Below are 12,903 nucleotides of genomic sequence, written 5' to 3' on the forward strand. Positions count from 1 at the left end.
TTTAAGAGATTATTTTTTTTAATCAAAAGAGACATGATGATGCAGTTGCTGGGTTGAAAGTGATGAGTACAACTATCCAGCCTACACAGAGCCTTCCATACAAAATTTCACAGCTGAAAAACAGAACACACAAGATACTTTCACATACTGTAACGTAACAAAATCATATACACAGACATTCAGTTCACATACGCACAGGCATACACACATAAAATACACAAAAAACCCTTTAAAGTAACTTTATCAAAATAGGCGTGTAATATAAGGCACTAGAAATCTAAAATCAAAAATACTTATTAGATGCTGTTTGAAATATGAGTTCGATCATTCATTGTTTGCCTTGACACACACAGAAGGATGACATCGTCTACTGGAGTAGTGACATGGATAAAAGATCTAGAGTCTAAGAGGCCAGAGGTCATCTGTCCTCAGTATGGACACATTAAACGGTGGTGGGAACCATATCGAGCGTAACATCCTTGTGTCTGGAAAATGATGCACCGTCATCAGTATCATCATAATGGCATATAACTGCAGTTAGTGACTTGACACAAAAATATATAATACATCTACTTATTGCACACTGAATCAGACAGAGAAAAGTCATAGGTGAGCATTCCAGTGAGATATTGTTCCTTACCTGACCCCCCCATCCCACCCCTTTTTCTACATCCCTTTCTTGCTCCCTGCTTGAAAAATCTTTGTGAAGCTTATTTGGACACATAAATACTTGTTTTTGTTTTTTCATATTTTGCTTTCTGTGCATTCTCTCTGTTGTGTTCTATCTGGCTTTCTCTCAACGTGCACACTTGGCGGGATTATTCCCAGGATTTTGTTCAGGACAGGTAGCAGCAGGGTTAATACTGCAGCTCTATGGGCCCCTGGGAGTTCAAAAAAAAAAAAAAAAAAAAAAAGGCCACCCCCAGGTCTCTGACATCGCAGGCCAGATAGAGATGAGGCCGAGAGTCCTGTGTGCATGCGAACGTGTTTTCATAAAGAGAGAGTGGGTAGAGAATACAGGAGAGTGACACTCAACGGTGGCGTTTTTCATAGAACTGTGAACATTTTCCACACTAGATTTGATTGTACACTTTAAAACAGTACCGTATCACTTTTTAAAAAATCGCTACAGCTCATTGGATTACACAGAAAAAGAAAAAAAAAAACAACAACTTTGCCTTTTTATGGTCAGCGGGGACAAAGTCATATATCTGTAAAAAAATAAACAAAAAAAAAAAAACAGAACGTGCCATAAGGAATACCCAGTTTTTTAAAAAACAAGATAATCACATATTTATATTTTTCTAAAAAACTAAATTAATGTTTTACTTTGTGGTATGCATTTTAAACTTCTCTCAAATTTCCCGTATCTTTAATTGTGAAGCATAAGGTTGAACTGGTGGTTTTTATTACTATATGGTAGAAATACAAACTTTTTCATTCACAAGAAATGAGAGTCTGTTTCCAAAAAAAAACAGAAAAAAAAAAAAAAACACTTCCTGGTGTCTTTTTTTTTTTGGGACGTGTGTTCTTTGTCTTTTTAATACTGTGTGCTCTGTGTTTTCAGTCTCCTGTTGGCAATTCTCTGGTGCTCAAAAGTCCCAGTTCTTTCAGTCCGCGAGGCTTCCATAAGATGGATTTGTAGTCTCCTCAAGATAGAAAAATCAAAATATCCTGTGACAGCTAAATACTGTAGCCTGGTCCTGTTTTTAGGTCGGTGATGCTACACTGGTGGTGGATGAGGTGAGAGTTCCACACCCAAACAATGTAAAGCAATCTGGGTGCTCACAAAAGCACTGAAACGAATAAAAATCTAGATCTGATCAAGTATTCTGATTGGAACAGTGGTTGAAGTTGCTTCTTCAGACTGACCAATGGGTGTGTTTGGGCTGAGGGTGGAAAGAAAACACCCTTGTTAAGCAGGTTGCTATGGCTCAGTTAGAGGTGCTGTTTCTGGATACGGGATAAGCCGATGGTCCCCCTTCACTCTGCATGTGGTGGCGAAATCTTCAAAGAAACATCGCAGCCTAATGCATTTATTCAGGCTGCATGTGACCTAAGAAAAGTGCACTAGGTGGGATGTGGCATGAGAGACAGCCACTGGGTTTATGTTGCATAGTGATCAAAGCTTCCCAGATACTCCAGACTGGCCCGGTAGCAGAACTGGTACTGGTCCTGGAGGGAGGCAGAACAGGCCAGTGAGAGACAAAGACTGGAGCAGACAGACAAATGCACTACTTGTTGGCTGACAAGGGAACAAAACAAGTGCTGGAAAGCATGACAGAATAATAATGGTGGGGGAAGCTCACCTCTGTCTGAACTGTGGCAGGTCTCTGGGTGCGCAGCATCTTGACCGTCTGGAATATGTCCACCACACCCTCGTACCTCATCCTTTCCAGCACAATGCTGAGGGTGATGAACACACCAGTCCTCCCTACTCCAGCACTGTTGGTGGAAAGGTGGAGACATACTTAGAATAAGATGTATCTAGAACTGTATCAACTATAGTCATGTTTTATCAGCTGCACTTAAAAATGACCTACTTGTGATTCCTGGTTTAAGTAATAACTACATAACTGAGGAAAAATTATAATAAAGTGTTTAATTTTACAAAATGAAATAAAAAGTATAGCTTGTCTCTCCATTTTCCTTCTTTATGGTTAACTCCAACATTTAACCAACTATCTCAACCATTTTAAAATAAACAATCTTAACACAGTTTAACAACTGAACAGCTTTAACACGTCCTTTTCTCTTTCTTTCCAGCTGTCCTCACTTATTTCACCGACTGTCTCTTGTCTCGCCTCTCATTGTTTTTGTGTATCTCACTCCCACTCACTGACTTGACTTGAGCCATAATCATTGGGTCATGTGACCAGTGGCATAAAGACTAGAAAAGCTCTTTCTTCTCGTAATACTTGAACACAACGTATGATGAAATATACACCGGCCAGTGGGATGGAGGCACCTCACCTGCAGTGCACAGTAATTGGCCCGTCCTGGCCAAACTGTTCTTTCGTTTTGTGCACCTGGCCAATAAAATCGATGAATCCCTCCCCTGACTTTGGCACTCCTTGCTCCGGCCAATCAGTGAACTGGAACTGACGAACTGTCCGTGATTGGCCATCCTGAAAAAGAAGGGAATGTGTTATTCTTTTTAAATCCAGAAGAAAAAGAAGTTTAAAGCAGTACAAATAAACACAAACACATACACAAACTGATGACTCACCCTGGCATCAGTGACTTTGAACTCTCGGAGGATGTACTGGGGCATGTTGTACTCAGCCATGGGATCCACCACGAAGTACTGGTACCTGGCTGAGCGCTCTGCAGGCCAGTACTGGTGACACTTCTCCTGCAAGAGGACAGCACAGAGGCTTCAGTTCAGAGCTCTACATCATGTCTGAGAGATTTAGTGTGGAAAGGAGAAAAAAATTCTGGCTACTATGTCATTAAAATGTCTCCCTGACTTGTGAAATTCATTATTCACTTGAAGATAATTTTCCGGGAGATGAGATACGAGGTTCATGAGATATAACTCACACCACTATCTCTTGTGGAATGTTCTCACTCTTGTCACTGTGTTGCTTACATTTTCATTGCTTATATACTTTTTTTGTAGTACTTAATAGTACTCAAATACTAAAATACTTAAAAGACCTCTCCTGACTTCTGCCAATGGAAAATAAATATAAAAGAGCTGCTGATTATGCTGCACTTCAGCCAGTCCTCCAATATAATAATGAGTCCTAATTACAATACAATACAATGTGTGATATTGTATATTACAACACATGTTTAGCCATAATTGATTATGTAATCAAGTGCAAATCACTATTTGATATTGTGGGTCGATGTGAATTAAAATAATTAAAAAGCTGCAGAATCTTATCAATGTGGGTCTCTTTGTCTAGATTTCCCTATAGTATGTTCCTGTTGTCTTTCCTACATAGTGATTACAGTGGTGTGTGTCTGTGTGTCCATACCCGTCCCATTTCTCTCAGTTTGGTTAGCATAACAACTATAGTGGAGTTGTGTTCCCACAGCATCCTCCAGTAGTCCTCTGTGGTTTCAGCCAATGGGCCTTGGGTTGCTATATAGGCCTTCTGCTGCCTACACACACAAATACATGGATATATATGAATATGACATTTTCTCTAAAAGCCTAGAAGGCATATAAAAACGTAACAGAATAACTGATGCTCAGTTCAGCTCTCTCTGACCTGTAGCCGTCGATGAAGCTGGCGTTGATATAGTCAGATCCCTCCACTCCTCTGATTGGCTGCAGACACACACGTGTGGTTTCATAGGGCATGATATTCACCAGCCGGTTCTTGAACTTGTTGCATGGCAGATTGGCACTCACAAACCGTGATGTGTGGGCCTTGGCACTGGCCAGACGCTGGAAAAGAGAAAAAAAGAGAAAACAGAATATTTATACTATCATACTGACTGATCCTAAGATATGGGCCTAAGAAGTAGTGTTAGTGAGAGCACACAAAACACAAGGGATAGATGGGTTAAAGGGAAGAAGGAAAGTAAAAAAGAAGTCCAGACAAATTCAAGGACCTCATTGAAATGTATTCAGCACAAGGCTTGGTTTTCCTCTGGCACATTGGACAACTGAAATTAGAAAATCGGCTTGACTCGGCAGGCCTGAGGATATTTAGTCAGACATCTTCAATTGAACAAAGGAGGGCCGATCTAGGGGGACAAGGGCAGTGGTAGAGAAGGGAAGAGGGAATATAATGAGATGTACGAGTGGAGGAAGAAGAAAATCAAGAGTCGAGGGGCAGGAAACCACAAGGCCCCACACTCTCTCAGCGCACATATGTGAACCACAGTTGATCCTGTACCAGTGAAAAAAATACAACAAAAAAACCCCCTGGAACACACACATTCATATGGAGACACGCAGACAGGCAGACGTGAGCACATACTGTACACTCTCTCTCACACTCAACCACTGGATGACATGGCATAAAATGAACAGCGGAACAACAGAGAATAGGCAGAGGGAAACCGCAGACTCATGGGGTGGAGCGGAGGGGGGGGGGGCAACGGGGTCTGGTGAACTGAGCTTCGACCATCGGCGGCTACCGGAGCGCTGTGGGAGCAACAGCGGTACCTCATTTTCTTATAGACAGACCAAGATGGAAAATCCCACACTAACCAAAAGTTCATTAGTTCATTTGGGTACTCTGAACCCAGTATTCAGTGTAAACAATAGTAATTCTTCGTGTCATTTGGTTTGAATTAGACTCGGGTCTTATCAATAAAGCCTGGCAGACGCAAAACCTTTCACCGCTTTGATTCATGCCATTATTTTCACCAACTGTTAAGCTTGGACAAAATCATGCCCTGTTGGCAGCCTCTTTAAGCTCAGCCAGTAAACTCTGTGTGAAAGGAAACAAAAACATTATTTCTTAACAGGGTGTTGGATTACCAAACGCTGCCAGAACAGCTCCGTTCCTTTCTTTTCTCTCACACATGCTTCAACTTTGTGCGAGGGATGCGACACCGCTCCTCCATGAGAAATTCCATCCTTCTTGGCGTTTTTCGTTGATGGAGGCGGAAAGTGCTGCTTCAGATGGCGCTCCGCAATGCCCCATAAGTGTTTGAGTGAGATGAAATCTGGTGACTGGGACAACCCTGGCATATGTTTTACATCAATACAAGGCTGAGCAAACAGTCCAGCGAGCACTCGGTTCATTGTCATTCTGGGCAGACCGCTGCCATTAGGACAGGAATGCCGGAGCATAGGATGAAGGAGATTGCTTGGAGTGGCTTTGTGTTGACTTTGCCCTCTGAGCGTCTGAGCAGACACAAACCATTCCAGGAAAATTTAAGCCACCTGCTTTCAATATATACCTGTATTGCAAAAGCTGCTTCTCTTTTCGCCCAGCCAGGCCAGACAGGTCTGCAGAGAACTTGTCTGGCAAGAGGCGAATATCAGAGTAAACAAAATAAAAATACCTAGAATTAAATGAAAATAACACTACTCAATAACACTTTGAACCTCTTATGCACCCATTCTTCTTGTTTGTGTATTGATGGCTATGTTTGGTGGGCTCACTTAAGAATTCCGATCAGCTCTCTAAATGTTTGAAAACGCCCATATGACCTTTCCCAAAGATTTCTGGCCTATATTATATGGTTTTTCTGTACAGGCCCATCAAACTTTTAAAACTACAATGCTTTCTAAAACCCCCCGTAGAGCTCTCTTACCTTGGATTCAAAAGGTGCAATCCCATAATCCCCTTCAAATCCAACCGTCCATCATGACTATATGAAACTCTCAGTGGGGGACTGAAAATCTCAGAACCTCTAACCGCCCCGGGAAAGATGCGAAGTGACTCTCAAGGTCAGGAAATTCAGGTTCAGGAGAGGAGAAGGTTGTTCTCAAGCTGTTTTTCCCAAGATGATCCTCCTAGTCTATCTACAAAATAGACCTGGAGGTGGGACCGTTTTGCCAAATGCTGTTTCCAAGGTCAAGTATCAAACCTGAACCCCATTCGTTTGGGTCAAACTGGATGAGAATGGCTGGAGGTACTCAGCATCAGGGAAAGCTTGAACATCTACAGTTATATTGTAATCGAGCAAACGCATGATCTGCTGATGAGGAGAACCAGATCCAGAACAGCTACCAAATGGATCTTATGGTGAAACTCTTCACTGTTTGAGATGATTCTCTCATTTTATTTAATTTTCATTTAGATGTTGCTTTATGATGCAATTTAGATTTTATTAGGTTGGGAAACCAAACTCTTTAATTCTAAGATTATTTTTGATCCTTAACCACCCTTATCTCTCTGCCTTCTTTGGCTCTAGACATGTATTTGTGTGATTATACATTTTACCTGAGGCGATATAATGTCCTATAAGGACTTTGATTACACCAAACATGTCATGGAGCACAGATAGTAATAATAATAATTGTAATAATAATAATAATTGGCAAAAACATATATTAAAGCAATAGGATGACATTTTGCACTTTCTTGCAGAGAATGAGACTAAAAGATCTACACGTCTGTTAAATGAGGCTACAGCCAGCAGATTAGCTTAGTTTAGCACAAGGACCGGAAACAGGGTGAAACAGCTCGTTTCACTCTGTTTGAAGATAACAAAATTCAATTCACTCACAAGCACCTCTGCAGCTCTATAATTAACATGTTATATCTAATTTTTTCATTTGTTTCAAGCGTCTGATGTGACCATGTACTGTACTTTCTTTATGGGGTCAGGATGGCCCATTAGGTCAGGAGACCATGTTTAGACACTGATTTTAAGTGTCTGTGAGGTACTAAATATACACAGTACCACCTTGAGGGATGCTATTGTGTAGCTGACCCTGAAGTCTGACCTCCTGTGTGGCGAGGGGCAAGAAAAAGGACTCTCTCTCTCTTTCAGAGGCCAGTGAGGTGTCACATTATTATCATTTAATCGTTTTTTATGAACCATCATAAATCAGTTATTTTACAACCTTCAGGGATATGGTGAATAGTTCTCACCTTGAACTCCAGCTCCATGCCGGTGACATTCTCTCCCGGTTCAATCTGCGTCAGCCTCTGGATGTAGGAGTACAGGTTCCTGGCGGGGACCTCGGTGTTCCCGCAGGTCACAGCCTCCAGCAGCGCATCATGAATGAAGATGTACTGGTCCTCCGTCTGGACCATGTAGTTCCTCTGGGAGCGCATCAGTGTGACATGACCGTAGATATCGATGGTCTTCTCATGCTTGATTCGCTCCGTCATGGCGTCGATAACGATGAAGCAGCCCGTGCGACCCACTCCAGCGCTGAGTCGAAACAGGAGGGAGAAAAAAATTAGATGGTGATGAGATTTTCTCACATAACCTTGGTCATGAAGTGTTGAACAAATTATTGTGTGTGTGCTGTGTCTTCAGACCTGGTACAAATCTGGGCCTGTTGCATGGTGCAGAAGCTCTTAACATATTGTGCCTAAGTCAACTAAATATCACAAAAGGTGCCAGCCAGCAATATTTCCAACAAAGGATGTAAAAATTGACATCAGCGATGAGTCAGCATCACCGTCTCACTGGCATTAGGAAGATATCCTCTCCTATCGACACGCAATCCAGAAATATAATACATTTAGCTGCCCACCCAAACACTTCACATTTTTGCTGTGCTAGTCCCTAAATGGTAAAACACCCTGACCAAGCAAGTTTCTGCAAGTGAATAAAAACCTCTTTATATGGTTAAATTAATACCAGTGTGTATATGTGTGTGTGTGTGTGTGTGTGTGTGTGTGTGTGTGTGTGTGTGTGTGTGTACGCGCACCAGCGTGTGTGTGTGTGTTGTTCAGGTGGAATGAGATTCGGTCCATTGTTTGATACAGAAGCTGGTTGATATGTTAAGACACATTATGATGGAGTCTTGCCGGGATAATTAAATTTGACTGATAATCCTGTTAGATACTCCATCTGACTGCTACGGAAGATTAGGAAGAGCTCCTCTCCTGGCAACCTTTTCACCCCCCCCCCGCCTCCCTTCATCTCCCTGCCTCTTTATCTTCTCTCCAAGTACCCTTCCAACACTCTCACACCAGCCCCACCACTTCTTCACTCTCACATTTGTACGTTTTCTTTTTTTTTAAGACTCCATTTTCGCTCCACCTTTCCTTTTCTTTAATTCATCATTTCCATTCACTGTGTCCTGGATTTGACCTCACCTTCTCTCTCATTCTGCACATATCTCCTCCTCTAACCCCCAGTCCCTTGCTAACTCTCCCTCTCAATCACTGTCTCAATCCCCCTTTTTCTTCTCCTTCCCTTTCTTCCTACTCATCTATACCTCACTAATTCTTCCTCCCAAGAGCTTCTGCTCCATATTCCCTCTGCTACCCTCTATCTTTTTCTCTCCTTCACTTCCTGGTAAGAGCAAAAATGCAGCTTCATCCCAGCTTTGGAGCTCAACATTGTGCCAAGACTGTAATGACAAGTTTCCAGAATCTTCCTCCAACCAATGCAGGAGCCTCCTGCTGCTCAGACAGCAGCTCATCTGAATACAAATTTACAAACCCAGATCTACCACCAGCTTAAATGGTAAATAGTCAACAGTGAAACCTACTTATAGTAAATAGGGTCAGCGTGGTGGCTGCTGTTGTTGTTAATCTTAGAGATGATGGAGGCTGTTAAGAAAAGAATGTTGGTGTTTTAGCCGGTGAGGATGGTTTGGGGTTTGCATAATGGCAGGTCAATTTCATTTCAGTTCTGGACCTGTGAATGATTTTATACAAGTGCTCCTGGACTCTTGCTGATTTTCACAGACTCCTGGGCTTTTGAAAATTATGTCGCTAAGTAAAACCCAAAATGACACATAAGTGTTTCATTCACACACACACACACACACACACACACATACACACCTGCAATGGACGACCATGGGTCCTGCATCTGGAGGGTTGCAGGCCTTGACTCTCCGAAGGAAGGCCAGGAAGGGGGTGGGGTGTTCAGGTACCCCATGGTCCGGCCAGGCTGTGAACTGGAAGTGACGAACCTCACGCTTCTCATTGGAGCCGCTCTGAATGAGCGGACAGAAAGAGTGTTAAAGATAAAGCTGATGTGATTCTATGTTTTTTTTCTTACTGTCAACAAATCCGATGAAACTACCAAAACCAGAAATACAGTGGTCCCAATCATTCCTACTGAAGGACAGGTAACAACTATAGTTTCATTAAAAAAATTTAAAAAGGCTACACATGGGCATTGTAGTTTTTGGCAAACATTAATGTTTGTTGAGACAAACCTTTGTTAAGACTATTTTTAGTCGTCAAGGATTAATATACTATTGGTGGGATCCAGTCATTGTTGTTTTTTTTGTCATTTCTTGGGATTTGTTGACAGTAAAACAAATACTAGAATAAAATAAAATAAAAATTGAATAATAGAATATCCCCTGACATACCCTTTAAAATGTAAAAGCGTTTTCATGGCTAGCATACGTATGTTGCCAAACTGTATGAATCTACATGAAAAGTAATTGGAAGCATCAATAATGTATGAAAAAGACAGAAAAAAGTCTGGTGTGTTCTCATATGGCCGTTTGTCATGTTTGGTGTCACAAATACAAGCAACCATCTGCGACATGGCCACAGAATCAAGTGCAAACACACAAACTAGTATGCATGAATATTTCAACAGATCAATACACACTTGACCCCATTACACTCCACTGCACACGCCATGTTACCTTGTAAAGAGCGAAGGTCCTGACAGAGTAGGTAGCCAGCTCCACTGTGTCCAGTAGAGTGACCTGGATGAGGCCATAGGTCTCTGTGCCCCGGGTCGGCCAGTATTGATCGCACTTCACCTAGAAGCGAAGAAGGGAGAAGCTGTGAGATATGCAGAGCAGTTTAGATTTGTCTGTACTTGGCTGCACGTGCTCGTGTACAGAGGCAAAATAGGGGGGGGGGGGGTGTTGAAGCAGATCAGTGAGAGGGTTTGCAAAATTCTGACAGTAATGTTTGGAAAAAATGTGCATATACAGAAAACCCAGTGTGTGACAGGGCTTTTAGTAAGTGTGTGTGGGGTTGAAGAGTGGCAGAGAGAGACTGGAGGGAGAGAGAGAGAGAGAGAGAGAGAGAGAGAGAGAGAGAGAGAGAGAGAGAGAGAGATCTGCTTTTCTGGGGTGTGTGATCCTGTAAGTTGTTTCAAATACAAGAAAACTGTGTGGCATAAATTTGCCAGAGGTTGGTGGGCTCTCACAAGGATCCATCACAGTGCTCAGGAAAGCCAAGTGATACCTAAAGTTCAGCCCAGACATATTTGACGCTGTACATCGCCCTACATTCCAACCTCACAAATCCCTACAAAACTACACCCCGCACACCAAATCCCAGCATCCCTAACCACCAAAACGCCTGGAATTCCCCTGTATAAGGAAGTCATGTTTGTAGTTCTTCAGTTCAGCCTCAGAGACCATAGAGGCTAGAGCATAAAAAAAATCCCAGAGGAGAGAAAAGAGGGGAGGAGGGCCTTGGCAGAATCAGGCCAAACCAAACGTTATGTGCTGATCCCACCAGTCCTCACATCAAAGACAGCAGGGAGCTCAGCTCAGCTCGCTCTGCATTCCACTGCTCCAGACTGGGGATTATGCGTTTTGGCCCAGAATGTTCAGGCTGTAATTACAGCTTTTCAACTGTTGTTTTCCCACCAGACCTTGAGATACTGTGGGGACAAGAATGGTTGTCCACGTAGGGGGGCTAGACCACTGCCAAAGCCTAAACAGGATCGCAGTAAATGCCTGGTGTGAAGACTATATTATCCATTGATATATGGGCTAACAGCATAACTGCGCCCTGCTTTTATATGGTTTGATTGGTGCTAAAAGGAAGGATACTGGCATGATTCCCACAGTGGGACCATCTGTGATCATCTATGTTTTTAATGCGTAAACACATAATGGCATAATGTTGAGAGGTGTTAAATGAGATTAAATCATTTTTTCCAACAAGCAGCCCACTATTCCCTCAAGCAGTAGATACAGAGGTTGTGGGCTTATAATAAACATCTAAGAATATTCAAATTGAATGTTTTCATTGTTGCATAATGTTGTAACTACTTTATTGAATATAGAAAATTTAAAGCAGGCATTCAAAAACTAAAGAGGTATCATGTTTATGAGACAGTAGCAGCCTACAATTAGGTGCTCTGCAGTCTTCCAGCAAAACTAAAAAAAAAAAAATGTCATAAAATTCCTCATGATCATGTAGCCAGGGTGTAAAAAAATGACACTTTGATGGCTGTGTCCTGTACTGCGCAGCCACAAGACAGGAAAAGAGAAAAAAAGCTGTGGGTGTGATCATGCAGACTGTAGACACTAATGTGCACTCTGTCTGAACTACAGTGGTTATAATAAAACCCGTTTCTAGTTAACTATAAGTGCATTGTGGTGAGTTGAAAACAATTCAGCATTCTCACTCAATGCACTGGCTATTGCAGAGAGAAAAAAGGTGGTGGTGGTGGTGGGGACAGCAGAAAAAAGGCACTGAATAGAGAAAAAAAGGTAAGGAGGAAACCGTGTGAGGTGAGGTTGCATTTTAAAAGGGATTAGCAAAGGAGAGAAAGAGAGGTCTTGCCTTAGAGAAGAAATAAGAGGGCATCTGAGGGTCAAACAGACACAACAGAGACAGTTGGAAAAAGTTGAAAAGGAAACAGAGTTTTAACACAAGGCACAGGTTAATAGGAAAAGAAGCACAGATGAGAAGAAAGGATCATTTTCTGAACAGGGCTCTGGACATAATTGGATAACACTTAACCATGATTCATACCTCAAGCCATCCTTGTTCATTATATTCCAACATGACATTCTCATTACATTGGATTTTTTTTACTCAAGTACATATTCTGTTAGCAGCAGCAAAATGCCTTGAAGCCAAATGATTTTCTAATTCATTACCCCCCCACCACCCAATTTAGCAGTATTTGTACTTCCCCCCAAGGTCTTGCTCACCATTCTACTCTATTTTATTTTACTTTATTCTGCTCTGGTCAACTACATGCCACCTTGTGCCCTCCTACACCCCCCCCACCCCCCCACCCACAATCCTTACTGTGATCCCCTTACTTACACACTTTTAGTTTGGTCATCATCAATTATGTTGGCTGCTTTTTGGTTTATTAGACAAGCTATTTTTGACATATCCTGCCTCTTCCTCTTCTGTCCTCTCCTTGTCCATTCTGTTCTCTTGAATCCATCTGGACTCTACTGTCCTTCCCCCCGCTAAAAAAAAAAAATTAACATCCTGCCCTGGTCTCTCCTGTACCTCTCCACTGCTGTCAAACCAACCATATCCCATTCTACCCTGACTCAACTCCAACCTAACTGTACTTTATTCCTCTCACTTCACTGTGCTGTAACCTTTAATATTGATCCTG

The 12,903-nt window shown here is 42.1% G+C and overlaps 1 protein-coding gene across 1 annotated transcript in view; it reads right to left on the reverse strand.

The window, feature by feature from the left end:
- Positions 1–12,903, reverse strand: part of ptprdb (protein tyrosine phosphatase receptor type Db) — an 89,616-nt gene continuing 76,713 nt past the window's right edge. Inside the window, exons 30-38 of the mRNA XM_087177365.1 lie at positions 10,217–10,336; positions 9,393–9,547; positions 7,515–7,800; positions 4,224–4,402; positions 3,987–4,113; positions 3,230–3,355; positions 2,974–3,128; positions 2,310–2,445; positions 1–2,175 (exon numbers count right to left, since the gene is read on the reverse strand). Of these exons, the coding sequence (XP_087033491.1) occupies positions 2,107–2,175; positions 2,310–2,445; positions 2,974–3,128; positions 3,230–3,355; positions 3,987–4,113; positions 4,224–4,402; positions 7,515–7,800; positions 9,393–9,547; positions 10,217–10,336 (1,353 nt within the window). The 3' untranslated portion in view covers positions 1–2,106. The remainder of the gene's footprint in view (positions 2,176–2,309; positions 2,446–2,973; positions 3,129–3,229; positions 3,356–3,986; positions 4,114–4,223; positions 4,403–7,514; positions 7,801–9,392; positions 9,548–10,216; positions 10,337–12,903) is intronic.

This window comes from Seriola lalandi, unplaced genomic scaffold (genome assembly GCF_002814215.2).
Source record: "Seriola lalandi dorsalis isolate HSWRI2012SDOR001 ecotype SW California unplaced genomic scaffold, Sedor1 jcf7180002054591, whole genome shotgun sequence".
Lineage (NCBI taxonomy): Eukaryota > Metazoa > Chordata > Actinopteri > Carangiformes > Carangidae > Seriola > Seriola lalandi.